Here is a 19,551-nt window from a genome sequence, read left to right on the forward strand (position 1 = left end):
GAGCGGGATCCCAAATGTTCTCAGAGTCTCAAACATATATTCCCATCTCACCCTGTCGAACGCCTTTTCGGCATCTAATGACAGGGTGAGAAGGGGCAAGCCCATATCATGTGATTCAGCGAAGATGTTCAGCAGTCTGCAGGTATTGTCAGTGCCCTGTCTGCCTTGGACAAACCCGACTTGGTCTAGGTGGATTATAGAAGGGAGGTGTTTCCCTAGTCTTGTCGCAAGAACTTTAGAGTATATCTTGATGTCCACGTTGATAAGGGAAATAGGTCTATAGCTCCCGCATTCCTTGGGGTCCTTCCCTTCTTTAGGGATGGTCATAATATTGGCCTCCAAGAATTCCCTTAACATCTTGCCTACTTTAGCCACATCGTTAAACAGTCGGAGCAGAAGAGGAGAAAGGAGAGAGACAAAGGTTCTGTAGAAGAGAGTGGAGAAGCCATCCGGACCAGGGGCCTTGTGAGGTTTAAGGGACAGGATGGCCGCCTTCACTTCCTCTAAGGTGAATGGTCTGTCAAGGTCTTCAGCAGACTCCTCGCTCAGCTGTGGTAAACGCAACTTGGTTAAGAATTGCTCCAACTCCTCACCGCTCACCGGTGGGTCGTTAGAGCCGCTGTCTAGATCATATAGGGCAGCATAATAGTCTGAGAAGGCTTGACCAATCTCCCTAGGAGAGTGGACCATGCCGCGGACAGAGTTGATGGTCGGGATCCTACTGGCAACCGCCCTATTACGAAGTTTGCGGGCCAAAAGCCTATCGGCTTTGTTCCCTTTGCTATAGTATATTTGTTTTAATTTGAATAGGTTGGTTTGCACTTTTAAAAGCTCTCGTTTGTTGATCTCAGACCTTATTACACCCACCTGGGTGGCAAGAGCGGGGTCTGGGGCTTTTTTGTTGGCCATCTCTAGGAGTCTCAATTCGGCGTACAGTTTCGATAAGGGGATCTTATGAGCCGCTTTCCATTGGGCCTTTTTCTTTATGAAATGACCTCTCAGGTACGCTTTGAGGGTGGCCCAAACTATTTCGAGACTCGTATCCCCAGTGTCGTTATGTGCCAAGAAATCTAGGATGATTTCATTTAGGAGTGGAATCTCTGTTTCCGCGAGACACTGGTCTGGAAGTTTCCAGGACGGCCTACAATCAGGGGACTGTAAGGTTAAGAGTTGGGCGCTAACCATATCGTGGTCTGACCACGGACAGGGCTTGATCCTTGACATGGCAAATTTGTCTAGTGTCCATGAGTCGCAGAGCAGATAATCCAACCGGGAGTATGAATTATGAGGTACCGAGTGGTGTGTGTAGTCTAGTTCGGTCGGAGCTAAGCATCTCCAGACATCAAACAGTCCAAATTGATACATTAGCCTACGGAAGGCCAATGACAGTGAAATTAGGTTACGGTCAGTTGGGTGGTTTGTGTTTTTTTTCTTGTCAAGCACTGGGTCCCAGACCAGATTCAGATCGCCCCCCACCAAGAGATGTCCTCTCTTGATTAGATCTAGCTTGTTCAAGAATTTTCGGAGAAAGGGGATCTGTCCCGTATTCGGGGCATAGATGGATGCCAACGTATAGAGGGCTCCATTAAGGGCACAAACTAGGATAAGGAATCTACCCTCAGGGTCTCGTTCAATATGGTCTATCCTACAACTGACATCACGGTGGATCGCTATGGCTACTCCTCTTTTTTTTTTTCGTATAGGAGGCAGTTTCACAGATCGGGTACAAAGGGGAACTCCTGGGATGTTTAGAGCCCCTTTCCCAGTGGGTCTCCTGCAGAAACATTAAGTGTATTTTGTGGGTGAATAGGTAGTTATACAGGAGACTCCTTTTAGTAGGTGTGTTAAGTCCCTGGACGTTCAGGGTGGCAGCCAAAACGGGAGCCATGTTATGAGTGGATGCCTCCTGGGTGACAAGTGAGGACCTCAGTTGTGGGCAAGGGGATAGGTTTGAAGGCGGTTGGTGCAGGTAAGTGGGGATGAGGGGATATGGGTGGGGAAAGGAGGGAGGCGGGTGTTGGGGGCACTTCAGGCCACGAACAGTATGTCTTGAATTTCAGACGCTACTAGCGTATGTCGATGTGTATATAAACACTATCACAATGAGTGATCTCGCAACTAACAGTTGGAGAGCACAACTATAGATGTGTGGGGGGGGAGAGGCCAGCAGAAATAGCCGAGCCCCAGTCAGTCAGTTTAAAACATGCAAGAACAAGAAGAGACAGAGAGAGGGAAAGAGAGAGAAAAAGAAAACTCTCTCCCCCCCTCTCTCCCGTCCACCGTCCTTATTTTAATCATCTCGCTGTAAGCGAGAGTCCTATATTATATTACTGTAATGGACGCATATTGTTATCTCTGGTATAAGGCTAAGAGAAAAATTGGGGTAAGGGAAGTCTAATCTCAGCTCTGCTAGAATGAAGATTGGGGGAGAGAGTGAAAGACTCGTGTGTTAGTCTGTATTTAGGGTTCTCTGTCTATAGTATCTCCTCGAGGGAGGTTGTGTGCATACAAGGTGCTCTTGTGGGGCAAGGTATTCCAGGCCCCGAATTTCTGCTATTATGGACAGAGATATTAGAATGGACAGCCCAAAGCAATAAAAAGAAAAATAACCATAAACAACATCAACATCCTTATAAACAGACAATATATGATGGCCATCGTCAGTTCGCAGGGGCTAAGCTTGGGAGGGGTGTCGACCTTGTACCTTAGGGCTATTTTCTCATGGAAATCTGACGGCCACCAGGTTAAGAACAAATCTAATTCCTGATTGATCAGGTATAAGTGGGGGTAGCTGTTAGTATAAATGGCATGAGATCGTCACAATCGAGGGGGCATATATTCAACAGCTATAAATGGTGTACTTAACATTAGGGATATTGGTCACAAGTGGGGATTGAAATGTGTGCAACTCCTGACGATAGCCATCTAAACGTTGTGGGGTATATACATAAATATCAGTTAGAACAGCAACAAAGTAAACAGTAACAACATGAATAAGGATAACAACCCATATTGATGACCATCAGCCCAAAAGGAGAAACTTGGGGATTGCATAATTCTATGGCCTCAAGGCTGCTATTTCATGGGAGAAGAGTAGGAAAAAGGGGGGGAAAGAGGGAGGAGGGAAGAAGAGTAGTGTAGAAAAGTGTAGGGAAAAAAAAGGAGGAGAGAAACAGGAGAGGAGTGGAGGGAAAACAAGGGGGAGAGACAGCCAGAGAACAACAATATAGAAAACATCCATTGTGTCTTAGTAGTCTCACCAATCTTCGTGTACCCTCAGTACACACGAGTCAGTCTCTGTAGAAGTAGAGAGTCTCTCAATTAAAAGTCCCCAGTTGGAGAGATAACTATCAGCACATCAGAGCAATGACCAGTATGGAATGTCTCATGTGGGAGCGTCTCTAGTCTTTGATATTGAGGTATTCCTCTGGTCACTGCTGGGTCTCTGCGGAAGGGCGCCCCACTCAGGGGCAGATGCTCTCAGGCCTCTACCTGGTACAATTGCTTGGGGAGGTACCGGTAGGTCCTGAGGTAGTAGGCCCCATCTTTGGAGTAACTCCCTTGCCTGTTGAGGTGAGGATGCCGCATATTGCTGTCCATCTTTATTGATGTAGAGTTTAACAGGGAAGCCCCACCTGTATTTGATGCCTTTGTCCCTCAAGATTTTAGTGTAGGGTTGGTAGTGTCTTCTTATCTGGAGGGTGTGGGGAGAGAGATCTTGGAATACCTGGATGTCAGCATACTGCTCCGGGAGTGACTTATCACTTGCCAGGGTTCTCAGGAGTTTCTCTCAAAAGGTATAATAGTGTAGACGGGCTACCACATCTCTTGGCTTATCGCCTTCGGCCGTCCTCGGCCTCAGGGCTCTATGGGCTCTGTCAAGGAGCATCTCTTTCTCAATCTCCGGACCAAGGACTGCGACAAAAAAATCTTGCAGGAATTTTTCAAGCTCCTGTGGGGGTACAGATTCAGGGATACCCTTTACACTAATATTGTTGCAACGAGTCCTGTCTTCGAGGTCTGCAAGTTTGAGTTCCAGGTCAGTAATCTGTTCTGCAAGACTCTGCGAGTAATCTAAGAGGTTGCCATGATCTACTCTGAGGTCTTCCTGCTTGCGCTCCAGCGCATCGGTTCTTTCCCCTATTAGGGCTATGTCTCTTTTTAGATCAGCGTGGCCCTTGTCAAACTTCTTAGAGAGGGAGTCGTGATGCGAGGCCAATAGTGACCTGATAGAGTCCATAATGTTGTTATCTGTGTCTGCATCTTGGTGTTGAAGACGGCCTGTGGCCTGGGTTAGTGTTGTTCGGATGCGGACATCGTTAAGGCTGCTTGTGTCCGAGGCATCCTCCTCCGAGCCAGATTGCTGTCTAGGTGTATGTTGGTTAAAGTGGTCGGCAACTGTCCTCTTCGGAGGTTTGTGGGAATTTTGTTTTCTTTTAAAGGCTTGCGGCATCTTGTGCTTTTGCAGTTGTAGTGGCATGAGATATAGAGGACAAATAGTTGGAAAGAGTAAAGACTGTTTTGCACTATAAAGATATCCGTTATAGGACCGACTGGGGCTATGGCATCAGGGCGTAGAGCTATTACATTGTCTTCACAATTTCTGGCATCTCCTGTAAATTGTGACTGAGCTAGCTAGGAACTGTGCTTTAAGATCTGAGAGCAGAAATAGTTTTCACTGAGGCGTATAGTCTAGTCTCTCCCCTGGGGGGTTGTCCCCTTAGGACGATGTGGGGTAGGGTATGGGGGTATGACCCGCAGGCAATCAGGGCCGGCGGGAAAGGGAGGGGAGAGACCGGCGAGGGAGCTGTGGTTAAAAGACAAAATTTGGGTATATAGTGTGGGCAGGTTGGAACTGTAGACATTAATCAGGGAGCAAAGTTGTTGACGTTGAAGCTGCAGCTATGTAAAATTAATGCTGCCAGTTAAGCTGTGGAGCGTCTCTGTTAATCACACACACAGTCCCAGAGGATACCTTTAAAGGTACTGTAGAAATAAAAGTGAGGAGATTGCATGAGGCTCAAAGTGTTGATATTATTATCTCTCGTTATAATTAGCCCCCTCAATACTGTGATCTCTAATGAGGCCTTCTCAGATTGCCACGTGGGTGTGGATTAGGGAGAGAACAGCTCACAAATCTCCATTGAGGGCCCCCACTATAATGAGTTCAAAAAGTACCTGCGTGTGTTAGAAGTATGCTGAGGTAGGCAGTCCACAGGACCCTTTTATTATCTCCTTAGTCTGACCACTCTGTTAGCTTTCACTTAGACTCCCTGTTTATTATGCGGTAGTTGAGCTGCACCGGAGCGGGTCTCCTACTCCCCGGGACCAAGTGAGATGAATATAAGCTCAGGCTTTAGAGGCCTCCAGGTCCCCTCGCAAATAGGTTATGTTGGGATGCCAGTTGTCTGCGCAGTAACAGCGTATTTACCTGCTTCACTTCAGTGTCGGATCACAGGTCACTGCAGCACTTTTTCTCGCAGGGTGTAGCGGAGCCTTCTCTTTCACTGCTGCTTGGTGACGTCAGTCTGTAATGGCGCTCGTTCGCGCCCCTCCGTTTGCAGGTCACACAGTCGGGAAAACTTCTCAAACACTTGGAGTGCCGATATACTTCACCCCGCCAACTCACATATATTCCCCCAGGCAGCCGATCGGTCCACAGCCAGCCCGGGAAGCAGACAGTGTAGTCTGTGGGGTCAGCTCCACATGGTGTTCTGTCCCAGCTCCGCTTGCACTATGGTCCCAAACAGTGGATATGGGCAGTGAATCCTTGTTTCAGAGTCAAAGTAGGACCTCACACACTTCGTTAACTTAAGTGACTAAGAAAATAGTAAAATAAATAAAAAAAAAGGCTTGTAAAATCCTAATTATATTAGAATTATGCAGGAGCTCTGTCACTCTGCTTCTGCTCTGCTCGCAGGCAAACTCCGCCCCCCATTTTGCTATAATTTTATTAACAAATTGTTATGTGATTATTATATCACATGCAATAATATAATAATATACAACACATTTATACCAGGGGTTGCTCAAGACTTGTAGATGAGAGCCAAACTAGAATTTATTTTCCAACTAGCAAGTTTCAGAAATATCATTAATTGACACAAAAAACATATTGCACTGATATATAAACTTCAATTTAAAATGCTGTAGTTACATGTATTAGCCGGTATTTGGCTGTAATGTACTGTAATACAGTGATGTTATAATGCAGACCCCTGCAAAATGAACATGCTGGATTTCCCCTAATTAATTTTGCTATTTAGAGATTTGAATACTGAAAATCTACTTTCTCACTTGACGCACATACTGTAGTCATTATGTGTTTTGGTTGCGTTGCTGGGTTTGACATTGTATACATTTTTATATGTTCAAGAACCATTATATACTCAAGAAGTTCGTAATCATAATGTATTATAAAAAAAAAAACACCACAATCTGAATTTGAATTGAGCTGTAGATTTTTTTTGATACATTTCAAAATTTTCCTCAATTTCCTTGCCCCCTGTATCATGTGACAACCATCAACCAACCACGTACAAGTATACGTATATACACTGTGAACTCTTGCACATGCTCATCAGGAGTGCATATGAAAAGAATGTGCACAATTGATAATGAAAGTAAATTTCATTTTTTTTAAAAAAATTGCATGCTCAGAATTATGAAAGTTTCATTTTTAGTTTAGTGTCCCTTTAAACAGCTGAATTTGTTGATTGCATCTTGTATATTGAACCATGCTTACACATTTTTTAATATTTTTACATTACCTGATACTGTATTGTGTATTTTAAACTCTGCTGTGAAATAATACGTTTCACAGTGAGTTCTTCAACGATTGTTACTAATGTATGTGATCAGAAGTATTGCTTATGTCTGTGCAGTATTTTGCAAAACCATCAGGTATCATATATTTTCCTTACAGAGTGAAGACATACAGCTTTTGTTGAATGAAATTGAAAAGGGGAAAGCTATCCTTGAAAAGATACAGAAAGTTCACACCGAATGCTTAATGTTAGACTGGTACCACAACGGAGATAAAGACCTTGGACTAATGTATGTTACTAATGCCTATTAAGTTACACCATAGGAATTAAAGGGACACTGAACGCAAAAAAAAATTCTTTCATTATTCAGAAAGAGCATGACATTTTAAGCAACTTTCTAATTTACTCCTATTATCAATTTCTCTTTATTCTCTTGATATCTTTATTTTAAAAGCAGGAATGTAAATCTTATCAGCCAGCCCATTTTAGATTCAGCACCATGGATAGCACTTGCTTATTGCAGGCTTACATTTACCCACCAATAAGCAAGCATAACCCATGTTCTCAACCAAAAATGGGCCGGCTCCTATGCATCACATTCCTGCTTTTTAAATAGAGATAGCAAGAGAACAAAGAAAAATTGATAATAGGAGTAAATTAGAAAGTTGCTTAAAATTGCATGCTCTATCCGAAAGAAAAAAATTGGGTTTAGTGTCCCTTTAATTTAATGGGGTTTTTTTATGCAGTACTCCCTTCAGATATCAATTACATTCTATAATACTAATGCTATTATTTATTTTTATGTACCAAGAATGTTAATCATCATATAACAGAAAACAAATATATTACTAATGCATGAAAACGTATATAAATGCATGTTTCCCACATTACAAAACTGCTTGACATAGGTGGTGCAGCTTATGAATCTGTAAAACTGTGAATTTTTCACTATGTTACTATGTTATGTTATTGTGTAAAATGTAGGCCATCTCAGAAACAAATACAAAAGCCTATTACAAGGACAGGATCTGCTCATGAACCACAACGTCATTCACCTTACCTGAACAGGCGGAGCCTTAGTGCACCCAGACTGCTTAAAAGGAAGAAAGCACTACATGCAGGTAAGTCAGTGTTTGACTAGTTTCTAAACTACATATGAATAACTAAATTACGGCTAGATTACAAGTTTTGAGCGCTATAGGGAAAGTAAAGAAGGCAACAAAAGTTGCGTTATTTAACCCCCTATAGCTCAGCCATTACAAGTTTTAAAAAACCCGGCTTGTGCAGGCGATATGGTTGCGTTGAGCTCCATACAGCACCAAAAACAAGCATTGTATTTGACGTGCTAGTGCACGCTTTGCCCATAGACATCAATGAGGAGAAGGTGTCTGGAAAAAAAAACTAACACCTGCGATCGCGGAAAGAAAATCTCCATAACGCAGCCCCATTGATGTCTATGGGGAAAGAAAACTAACATTTAAACCTAACACCCTAACATAAACCCCATGTCTAAACACCCATAATCTGCCCCCCACCGACATCGCCGGCACTTAAATAAAACTATTAACCCCTAATCTGCCGCTCCCGATATCGCCACCACCTAAATAAATCTATTAACCCTTATTCCACCGCTTCCCGACATTGCTGCAACTAAATAAAGTTATTAACCCCTAAACCTATGGCCGCCCACATCACTACCACTAAATAAATCTATTAACCCCTAAACAGCCAGCCCCCCACATCACAAAAATCAAAATTAAACTATTAACCCCTAAACCTAACCCTAACGTAACCCTAACACCCCCTAACTTTAGTATAATTAAACTAGAGCTAAACTAAAGTAACAATAATTAATTAAATAATACCTATTTAAAACTAAATACATACTTACCTGTGAAATAAAATCTAAGCTAGCTACAATATAACTAATAGTTATATTAATGGTAGCTTAGTTTTTATGTTTATTTCACAGGTAGGTTTGTATTTATTTTAACTAGGTAGACTAGATAGTAAATAGTTATTAACTATTTACTAACTACCTAGTTAAAATAAATACAAACTTACCTGTGAAATAAAACCTAACCTGCCTTACACTAAAACCTAAAATTACAAAAAAAACCCCATTAAATTACAAAAAATAAAAAACGAAATTATCCAAAATAAAAAAGAATTACACCTAATCTAATAGCCCTATCAAAATTAAAAAAGCCCACCCAAAATAAAAAAAACCCTAGCCTACAATAAACTACCAATAGCCCTTAAAAGGGCCTTTTGTGGCCACCCAACCAACCCCCCAAATAAAAAACCTAATCCTAAAAAACCTAAGTTACCGATTGCCCTGAAAAGGGCATTTGTATGGGCATTGCCCTTAAAAGGGCATTTAGCTCTTTTACTACCTAAAGCCTAAACTAAAAAAAAAAACAAAAAAGGAGAGAGAGAGAGAGCGCACAAAGGATTCAAGTGTAGATTTTTATTAACAGCATTTGCACACATAAATAAGATGCACTTACTAGAAGTGAGATTAAAAAGGCAATCAGAGTTCAACTCTCTTTCCTCCACTTATATGACCGCTCCACACTGCTACCTTGGAAAGTCAGTGTCCCCGGATGTTGATATGCACAAAACCGGCTTCTGTAGCAGGGCTTTCCGGATGCCCTTACTAGCTGCCTGTCTGCCAATGGGAGGGAGCGGATCAAATAGGAGTCTGAGCGTCGGACCTGTCTGCCGGAACCGGCAGACAGGTCTGACGCTCAGACTCCTATTTGATCCGCTCCCTCCCATTGGCAGACAGGCAGCTAGTAAGGGCATCCGGAAAGAGAGTTGAACTCTGATTGCCTTTTTAATCTCACTTCTAGTAAGTGCATCTTATTTATGTGTGCAAATGCTGTTAATAAAAATCTACACTTGAATCCTTTGTGCGCTCTCTCTCTCTCCTTTTTTGCATGTACTACTATCCCTATGACTGAGGTTTGGATTTACCCTGTCTGATTGGAGCTGCACAGAACGGGATTCAAGGTTTTATTCATCTTAAAGGGACATATCACCTTGCACTTGTTGCCTCACTTTCTATAAGGGAAGTAATGAGAACTTTCATGGGAAAATACTAGAGGTACTGTTGAATATAAATATAAACAGTGTGCAATATCTTTGTTTTTACAGGTGATTTTCTGAGAAATCTTTTCTATACAAGTTTTATTTAATTTACGGTCAAGCAATTCTTCTTTTTAAATTCTTTTTAAATTGTTTATAATCAATTCGTACATATTAAGCCGTTAAGTTAAGGTGCTGCTATATATATTTTCTGCCATATATTTATATCTAAGGTGCTATTGTGGATTTCACTTTGATTAATTTGTTTTTATGCAATTTGTTTTTATGTAATTTTATATGCAATTTTTTATGCAATTTGTTTTCTCCAACATAGGTGTGTCCGGTCCACGGCGTCATCCTTACTTGTGGGATATTCTCTTCCCCAACAGGAAATGGCAAAGAGCCCAGCAAAGCTGGTCACATGATCCCTCCTAGGCTCCGCCTACCCCAGTCATTCTCTTTGCCGTTGCACAGGCAACATCTCCACGGAGATGGCTAAGAGTTTTTTGGTGTTTAAATGTAGCGGCAGCCTCCTGAAAGAATCACAGCTCATTCCACTAGGGCTGTGGCTTCCACATGGGCCTTCAAGAACGAGGCTTCTGTTGACCAGATATGTAAGGCAGCGACTTGGTCTTCACTGCACACTTTTGCCAAATTTTACAAATTTGATACTTTTGCTTCTTCAGAGGCTATTTTTGGGAGAAAGGTTTTGCAAGCCGTGGTGCCTTCCATTTAGGTGACCTGATTTGCTCCCTCCCTTCATCCGTGTCCTAAAGCTTTGGTATTGGTTCCCACAAGTAAGGATGACGCCGTGGACCGGACACACCTATGTTGGAGAAAACAGAATTTATGCTTACCTGATAAATTACTTTCTCCAACGGTGTGTCCGGTCCACGGCCCGCCCTGGTTTTTTTAATCAGGTCTGATGAATTATTTTCTCTAACTACAGTCACCACGGTATCATATGGTTTCTCCTATGCATATTTCCTCCTGTACGTCGGTCGAATGACTGGGGTAGGCGGAGCCTAGGAGGGATCATGTGACCAGCTTTGCTGGGCTCTTTGCCATTTCCTGTTGGGGAAGAGAATATCCCACAAGTAAGGATGACGCCGTGGACCGGACACACCGTTGGAGAAAGTAATTTATCAGGTAAGCATAAATTCTGTTTTTATGTAATTTTTTATATATTTTTTCTATATTTATCCACTTATCATTGTCAAGATACACATACAGTTATAGTCCTTGTGGATACTGAGTCAGTTCATATAGCGCAATTTACTTCTTTCTCTGTTTTAAAAAAAAACCACCCAAAAAACCCTTAAAAAAAGCCTAACACTAACCCCTGACGATCCACTTACAGTTTTTGAAGTCCCGCTTGAACAATCTTCATCCCAGTGTTGAAGTCTTCATCCAGGCAGAGAGAAGTCTTCATCCAGACGGCCTCTTTAATATTTGAATAAATAAATAAATATTTGAGAAGCGTTCTAACACAGGCTAAAGACACTTTGATTATAAAATGCTATATAATAGAATAACTATAGCCAATATATGAAGTAACAATTGATATCCAATATCTTAAAATTCTATAAGATTTAACTCGAACCAATGTTAATGAGGATTAATTCCATAAAAGCTTCAAACAAGAATAATCTATGTAAAACAGCAAAGTGAACACTTTATTGCATCAATTGATATATTTCCATATACAAAAACTAAAATAAATTAGATATTATTAAAGCCTATTATTACAATTAAAATATATACAAACTATAGAATTAATTGCCTAAAACAACATGTGTTTAAGGAGTGCGCACTCTATATAAATCTTACTGAAATGCTTTAATAGATATATTCAGATAGTTGTACACTATCTTATGAATGAACATCTAAATTTGTGTAAATCACTTGTGTACACGTGTCCTCTACTAATATTTATCCCGTGGTTGAAGTCCTCATCCAAGCGGCGAGAAGTCTTCATCCAGACGGCCTCTTTAATCTTCATCCAACGTCATCTTCTATCTTGATCCCAGCAGCGCAGAGCGGGTCCATCCTGAAGACATCCAGCGTGGAGCATCCTCTTCATATGGTCGCCGCTGTACACTGAATCTTCAATGCAAGGGACGCGATTCAAGATGGCGTCCCTTGCATTCCTATTGGCTGAAAAAATTTGAATCAGCCAATAGGAATTAGGGCTGCTAAAATCCTATTAGCTGATTTGAACAGCCAATAGGATTTTAGCAGCTCTAATTTCTATTGGCTGATTAAAATTTTTCAGCCAATAGGAATGCAAGGGACGCCATCTTTAATAGTGTCCCTTGCATTGAAGATTCAGTGTACGGCGGCGACCGTATGAAGAGGATGCTCCGCGCTGGATGTCTTCAGGATGGACCCACTCCAAGCCTCCGGGATCAAGATAGAAGATGCCGCTTGATGAAGATTGAAGAGGCCGTCTGGATGAAGACTTCTCGCCGCTTGGTTGAGGACTTCAGCGCCGGGATGAAGATTGAAGAGGCCACCTGGATGAAGACTTCTCGCTGCCTAAATGAGGACTTCAACGCCGGGATGAAGATTGTTCAAGCGGGACTTCAAAAACTGTAAGTGAATCGTCGGGGGTTAGTGTTAGGCTTTTTTTAAAGTTTTTTTTTTGGGTGTTTTTTTAATTCAGGGTTTGGGCAGTAAAATAGCTAAATTTACTTTTAGGGCAATTCCCATACAAATGCCCTTTTCAGGGCAATGGGTAGATTAGGTTTTTTTAGAATTAGGTTTTTTATTTTGGGGAGTTGGTTGGGTGGGGCGTTTTACTGTAGGGGGGTCTTTGCGTTTTTTTTACAGGTAAAAGAGCTGATATCTTTGGGGCAATGCCCCACAAAAGGCCCTTTAAGGGCCATTGGTAGTTTATTGTAGGCTAGGTTTTTTTTTTATTTTGATAGGGCTATTAGATTAGGTGTAATTCTTTTTTATTTTGGATAATTTCGTTTGTTATTTTCCATAATTTAGTGTTTGTTATTTTTTGTAACTTTAGTATTTTTTTGTTTTTGTAATTAGATACTTTGTAATTTTTAGAGTAGTGTTAGTTTTTTTTTAATGTGTAGTTTAGTTTATTTAATTAGTAGTTAGTTTAATTTTAGTTTAATAATTATATTAGTTTAATTGTTAGTTTAAGCTTAGTTTTTTTAATTTGACAGGTAAGTTTTAGTTTAATTTAAGCTAGGGAAATTGTAAATTTAATATAAAGTTAGGGGGTTGTTAGGTTTAGGGGTTACTAGTTTAATTTAGTTTATTTCGATGTGGGGAGCTTTCGGTTTAGGGGTTAATAGTTTAATTTAGTATATTTCGTTGTAGGGGCTTGCAGTTTAGGGGTTAATAGGTTTATTATAGTGGCGGCGGTGTAGGGCTTAATAACTTTAGTATAGTGAGGGCGATGTGGGCGGACTGCAGATTAGGGGTTAATAATATTTAAATAGTGTTTGCGATGCGGGAGGGCAGTGGTTAAGGGGTTAATAACTTTAGCATAGTGGTGACGATGTCGGGGAGCGGTGGAATAGGGGTTAATACATTTTATTAATGGCGGCGATGTCGGGAGCGGCAGATTAGGGGTTAATAAATTTATTATAGTGTTTGCGATGCGGGAGGGCCTCGGTTTAGGGGTTAATAGGTAGTTTATGGGTGTTAGTGTACTTTTTAACACTTTAGTTATGAGTTTTATGTTACAGCTTTGTAGTGTAAAACTCCTTACTACTGACTTTGTTTTTTAGCCAGAACGCAAAACTTGTAATACCGGTGCTATGGAAATCCCATTAAAAAACGTAATTTTTAAGGAGATGTAATTAATATATACTGTTATTCTTGATATATGTAAAACTGAATGTTGAGACAGGGGTGGGCCATACAGGGGGAGGGGAATAAGAGCACTGGGATGTGGGGCCCTGCAAATTTGTCTTGCCCAGGGACCTGCAAATGCTAAGGGTGGAAGGATATTGGCAAATTAATGTATCATAAAAAAATGTAAAAATGAAGCTCTCCAAAATGCCAAAGTTTCAAAGCTTTATTTTAGAAAGTGCAGAGTCAAACAGCCACGACGTTTCGGGGAGCTATGCCCCTTAATCATGTGGTAAGTGATAGTACAGGTACACCTGTTTAAATAGCTCACCTTGGGATTTTAACCCTTACAATCTTGTATTCCACATTCTATAAAATGCAACAGCACCATCTGCTGGTGGAAAGCTAGGTAGACCATGTACAAAAATTAAAAACAAAAACAGCTATGAAGCCCCTATACCAGAACCACATCTACACAAACAATAAACACTGCAATTTATTTATTAGAGCTTATTTAAACAACATTAGGCTCCATGATTTAGAACCAATATTGCAGAATATAAGAACACAAGAGCAACACCAGATTAGTAGAACACAGACCAGTCTATCTCTCTATTGAGCCCCCTAGGTTCCAGGGTATCCAACTTAAAAATCCAATAGGATTCACGTTGTTTCAAAAGGATATCCCTATTGCCACCTCTACGGGGGGTCCTAATTTGTTCGATTACCTGGAACCTAAGTTGGCTAATAGTATGACCCATAGCCAAAAAATGATAAGCTACTGGTGCAGTGAATACCTTACACCTGATGTTGCTCTTGTGCTCAGTGATCCGATCCCGTACCCTCCTAGAGGACTCGCCAATGTAGGCTTTCCCACATGGGCATTTGATCATGTAAATAACATAATTGCTATTGCAAGTAAAGTAGTCCCTATAATGAAATTTATAACCACTATGTGGGTGTAAAAAATAGGGACTCTTTATTATAGAATTGCAATTACTGCACCCTAAACAGGGAAAACAGCCCAAATTCTTTTTGGTGATAAACCGCTGAGATAGTGTTCTACCAGGGCCAATGTCAGCTTTAATCAAAGAGTCCCTCAAGCTCTTACTACGCTTATATGCTGGCATAGGCATTTGGTCAAATTCAACAACCTCCGAATTGCAATCTTTCAGGATACCCCAATGTTTTCTGATAATTTTCCAAACCTGATCACTTTGTCTGGAAAATTCAGATACAAAAATCATTCTCTTTGAATCTTTTTTAGAAGACAACCCAGGTTTTAACAATGATTTTCGATCCAATTGGGACACCTGATTGATGGTGTCAACAATAAGATCTCTGGGGTATCCACGTTGCACAAATTTGTCACCCATTTCTGAAAGTCGCAAGGGTACTAACGATTCCTCTGCAACTATGCGCTTAACTCTAAGCAATTGACTCTTTGGCAATGATCTGACTAGTGAAGGATGATGTGCACTGCTATATAATAGCAGGTTATTCCTATCAGTTTTCTTGCTGAAAATATCAGTCTTGAAATTGCACCCATCCTTCAAAACAGTCACATCCAAAAAATCAATTGAAATTTCGCTATAAGTAAGTGTAAACTTAATACTGTTTGTCGAATCATTTAACTCCCTAACAAAAAGTTCAAGGGCTCCAACGCTGCCCAACCATATGCCGAAAATATCATCAATGTAGCGCCACCAGGTGGCGCCACACTGACGAAATAAATAATTTTCAAAAACAAATTTTTCTTCAAAAAGATTCATAAAAATATTTGCATAGTTAGGGGCAACGTTGGAGCCCATGGCTGTACCCTGTAACTGAAGGTAAAAAAAGTCTTCAAATAAAAAATAATTGTTAAAAAGTATAATTTCCAACAGTTGCATAATAAACCAAATCTGTGAAATGGAATATAAACCAGAAGTAAAAAGCGCATGTTTAACAGCTCCCAGACCGCTCTCATGGGTGATAGAGGTATATAAACTTGTCACATCCAGACTGAAAAGAATGAATTTATCAGTCTGGAGTTGCAAGTTGTTCAATTTGACCAAAAAATCATTAGTATCTTTAATGAAAGTACTTGACTGCTCCACCAGGGGTCTCAAAAGTTTATCCAAGAAGATGGATATCCCTGAGAACACAGAGTTAGTTCCAGCCACAATCGGTCGCCCAGGTGGAGCAGTCAAGGACTTATGAATTTTGGGCAGTACATATAGTACTGGCGAGATCGGATCTTTAACAATAAGATATTTAGCTGTTTTATCATCAATGATGCCATTGTTAAGTGCAAATTTAACAGTGACAGATATCTCTTTAGTAATCTTAGATAGAGGATTAGCGGCAATTTTTTTATATACATTCCCAGCACTTAACTGACGATAAACCTCAGACCTATAGTCAGTTTTGTTCAAGATCACAGTAGCACCGCCCTTATCAGCTTGCTTTAAAACCACCTTGTCATTAGATTTAAGTGACTTCAGGGCAAGATGGTCAGCTGCTGTGAAGTTGACAAAAACAGATTTCACCTTATGCTTCTGTTGAGAAACCTTAGACTGCAGTTTCTGTACGTCCAAAAGGACAAGTTTCTCAAAAGTAGCAATGCTATGATCAGTGACCACAGGATAAAATGAACTCTTATTAAACAACCCCACATTCTTAATGCTTAAAGTGTTAGTTTTATTGACACATTTCTCAGCAAGGTCAGAGCTAACAGCAGTGATACCAATATCGCTATTAGACTGTGATAACCCCTTATCCTTACTACAATGCCAGAATTTTAATCTTACATTTCTGAAAAATTTATGTAAATCCTTGTTAAGGTTAAAGAAATCACAGTCACTCAATGGGCAAAACGATAGTCCTTTTTGCAGAACATCCGCTTCCCTTGGATCAAGCGGGCAATCAGATATGTTGACCACTATATCTTCTTGCGTGCCCTGGTAATCCTGTTGGTTAACGCTCTGTTGGTCTTGTTTACCTTGGTTGCCTTGCTTGTGCCCCCGATGTTTCCGGCCCCTTCTCCTGCACTGTCGGAGGCCTCTGTTTGTAAAAAATCAGAGGATGAGTCGGAGCTGCTGCCTGACGCTGCGTTGCGTCGCTGTTGCCTTCTCCTTGCGCCGGAAGTGACGTAGCGCTCTTTTCCCATAGGGTCATATACCCAGCGGTAAATTCGATTGGAGGAATAATCCTCAGAGTCCCTTTGGAACTTTAACCTCTTCCTTTCCTCGATCGTAGCTCTCATCTCAGTGAGTAATTCTTTATTAGCAGATATTAGTTTGTCCCATTCATCTGTAGAAATGCTCTGACGAATTTCCTCCTCCAATGTAGCAATGGCCACTTTGATGTTATTGAGGTCAATCTGTAAATATTCTACTGTGAGGACAATCAGGTCAAAGGAGCATTTGTTTAAAATCTGCTCAAACTTCTTGCAATACTCCTGATTGTCCTTCAACAGTGTCGGTCTAGTGTTCATCCGTAAACCCCTGGGAATCCTCTTAACTCTGTGGTATTCGGCCAGAGTAGTGGCGTGGAGGTCATATGCCAGCTGCCTCTTAGTTAATTTCTCATACTCATTACTTGCCATTTGTTTAGGTGCAGTGTGTAGAAATTCCGTGATCCTTTCACCAGTGTAGTGATTCTAGAGGCTTCAAATTCTGTGTAGGTAAAAGTTTGTGACCCTGCAGGCTCCTCTTGGCTTAACATCTTGCAAACAGGCTTGGTAGTGCACGGATGAAGTAGTGAAAAAAATGACAAAATAGTGCAATACATCCAGCAGCAATACTCACAGGTCAGAGCTTCAAGGAGTCACTACAAAACTCCCCAACAATAGTAAAAAAATGTAAAAATGAAGCTCTCCAAAATGCCAAAGTTTCAAAGCTTTATTTTAGAAAGTGCAGAGTCAAACAGCCACGACGTTTCGGGGAGCTATGCCCCTTAATCATGTGGTAAGTGATAGTACAGGTACACCTGTTTAAATAGCTCACCTTGGGATTTTAACCCTTACAATCTTGTATTCCACATTCTATAAAATGCAACAGCACCATCTGCTGGTGGAAAGCTAGGTAGACCATGTACAAAAATTAAAAACAAAAACAGCTATGAAGCCCCTATACCAGAACCACATCTACACAAACAATAAACACTGCAATTTATTTATTAGAGCTTATTTAAACAACATTAGGCTCCATGATTTAAAACCAATATTGCAGAATATAAGAACACAAGAGCAACACCAGATTAGTAGAACACAGACCAGTCTATCTCTCTATTGAGCCCCCTAGGTTCCAGGGTATCCAACTTAAAAATCCAATAGGATTCACGTTGTTTCAAAAGGATATCCCTATTGCCACCTCTACGGGGGGTCCTAATTTGTTCGATTACCTGGAACCTAAGTTGGCTAATAGTATGACCCATAGTCAAAAAATGATAAGCTACTGGTGCAGTGAATACCTTACACCTGATGTTGCTCTTGTGCTCAGTGATCCGATCCCGTACCCTCCTAGAGGACTCGCCAATGTAGGCTTTCCCACATGGGCATTTGATCATGTAAATAACATAATTGCTATTGCAAGTAAAGTAGTCCCTATAATGAAATTTATAACCACTATGTGGGTGTAAAAAATAGGGACTCTTTATTATAGAATTGCAATTACTGCACCCTAAACAGGGAAAACAGCCCAAACTGAGTCCCTATTTTTTACACCCACATAGTGGTTATAAATTTCATTATAGGGACTACTTTACTTGCAATAGCAATTATGTTATTTACATGATCAAATGCCCATGTGGGAAAGCCTACATTGGCGAGTCCTCTAGGAGGGTACGGGATCGGATCACTGAGCACAAGAGCAACATCAGGTGTAAGGTATTCACTGCACCAGTAGCTTATCATTTTTTGGCTATAGGTCATACTATTAGCCAACTTAGGTTCCAGGTAATCGAACAAATTAGGACCCCCCGTAGAGGTGGCAATAGGGATATCCTTTTGAAACAACGTGAATCCTATTGGATTTTTAAGTTGGATACCCTGGAACCTAGGGGGCTCAATAGAGAGATAGACTGGTCTGTGTTCTACTAATCTGGTGTTGCTCTTGTGTTCTTATATTCTGCAATATTGGTTTTAAATCATGGAGCCTAATGTTGTTTAAATAAGCTCTAATAAATAAATTGCAGTGTTTATTGTTTGTGTAGATGTGGTTCTGGTATAGGGGCTTCATAGCTGTTTTTGTTTTTAATTTTTGTACATGGTCTACCTAGCTTTCCACCAGCAGATGGTGCTGTTGCATTTTATAGAATGTGGAATACAAGATTGTAAGGGTTAAAATCCCAAGGTGAGCTATTTAAACAGGTGTACCTGTACTATCACTTACCACATGATTAAGGGGCATAGCTCCCCGAAACGTCGTGGCTGTTTGACTCTGCACTTTCTAAAATAAAGCTTTGAAACTTTGGCATTTTGGAGAGCTTCATTTTTACATTTTTTTACTATTGTTGGGGAGTTTTGTAGTGACTCCTTGAAGCTCTGACCTGTGAGTATTGCTGCTGGATGTATTGCACTATTTTGTCATTTTTTCACTACTTCATCCGTGCACTACCAAGCCTGTTTGCAAGATGTTAAGCCAAGAGGAGCCTGCAGGGTCACAAACTTTTACCTACACAGAATTTGAAGCCTCTAGAATCACTACACTGGTGAAAGGATCACGGAATTTTCTACACACTGCACCTAAACAAATGGCAAGTAATGAGTATGAGAAATTAACTAAGAGGCAGCTGGCATATGACCTCCACGCCACTACTCTGGCCGAATACCACAGAGTTAAGAGGATTCCCAGGGGTTTACGGATGAACACTAGACCGACACTGTTGAAGG

General features: G+C 40.8%; 1 protein-coding gene across 1 annotated transcript in view; it reads left to right on the forward strand.

Annotated features, from left to right (window-relative positions):
• VWA3B (von Willebrand factor A domain containing 3B) overlaps positions 1–19,551 on the forward strand; it is a 486,211-nt gene that overhangs the window by 97,778 nt on the left and 368,882 nt on the right. The window contains exons 9-10 of the mRNA XM_053707714.1: positions 6,926–7,056; positions 7,752–7,888. Of these exons, the coding sequence (XP_053563689.1) occupies positions 6,926–7,056; positions 7,752–7,888 (268 nt within the window). The remainder of the gene's footprint in view (positions 1–6,925; positions 7,057–7,751; positions 7,889–19,551) is intronic.

This window comes from Bombina bombina, chromosome 3 (genome assembly GCF_027579735.1).
Source record: "Bombina bombina isolate aBomBom1 chromosome 3, aBomBom1.pri, whole genome shotgun sequence".
In the NCBI taxonomy this organism is placed as follows: Eukaryota; Metazoa; Chordata; class Amphibia; order Anura; family Bombinatoridae; genus Bombina; species Bombina bombina.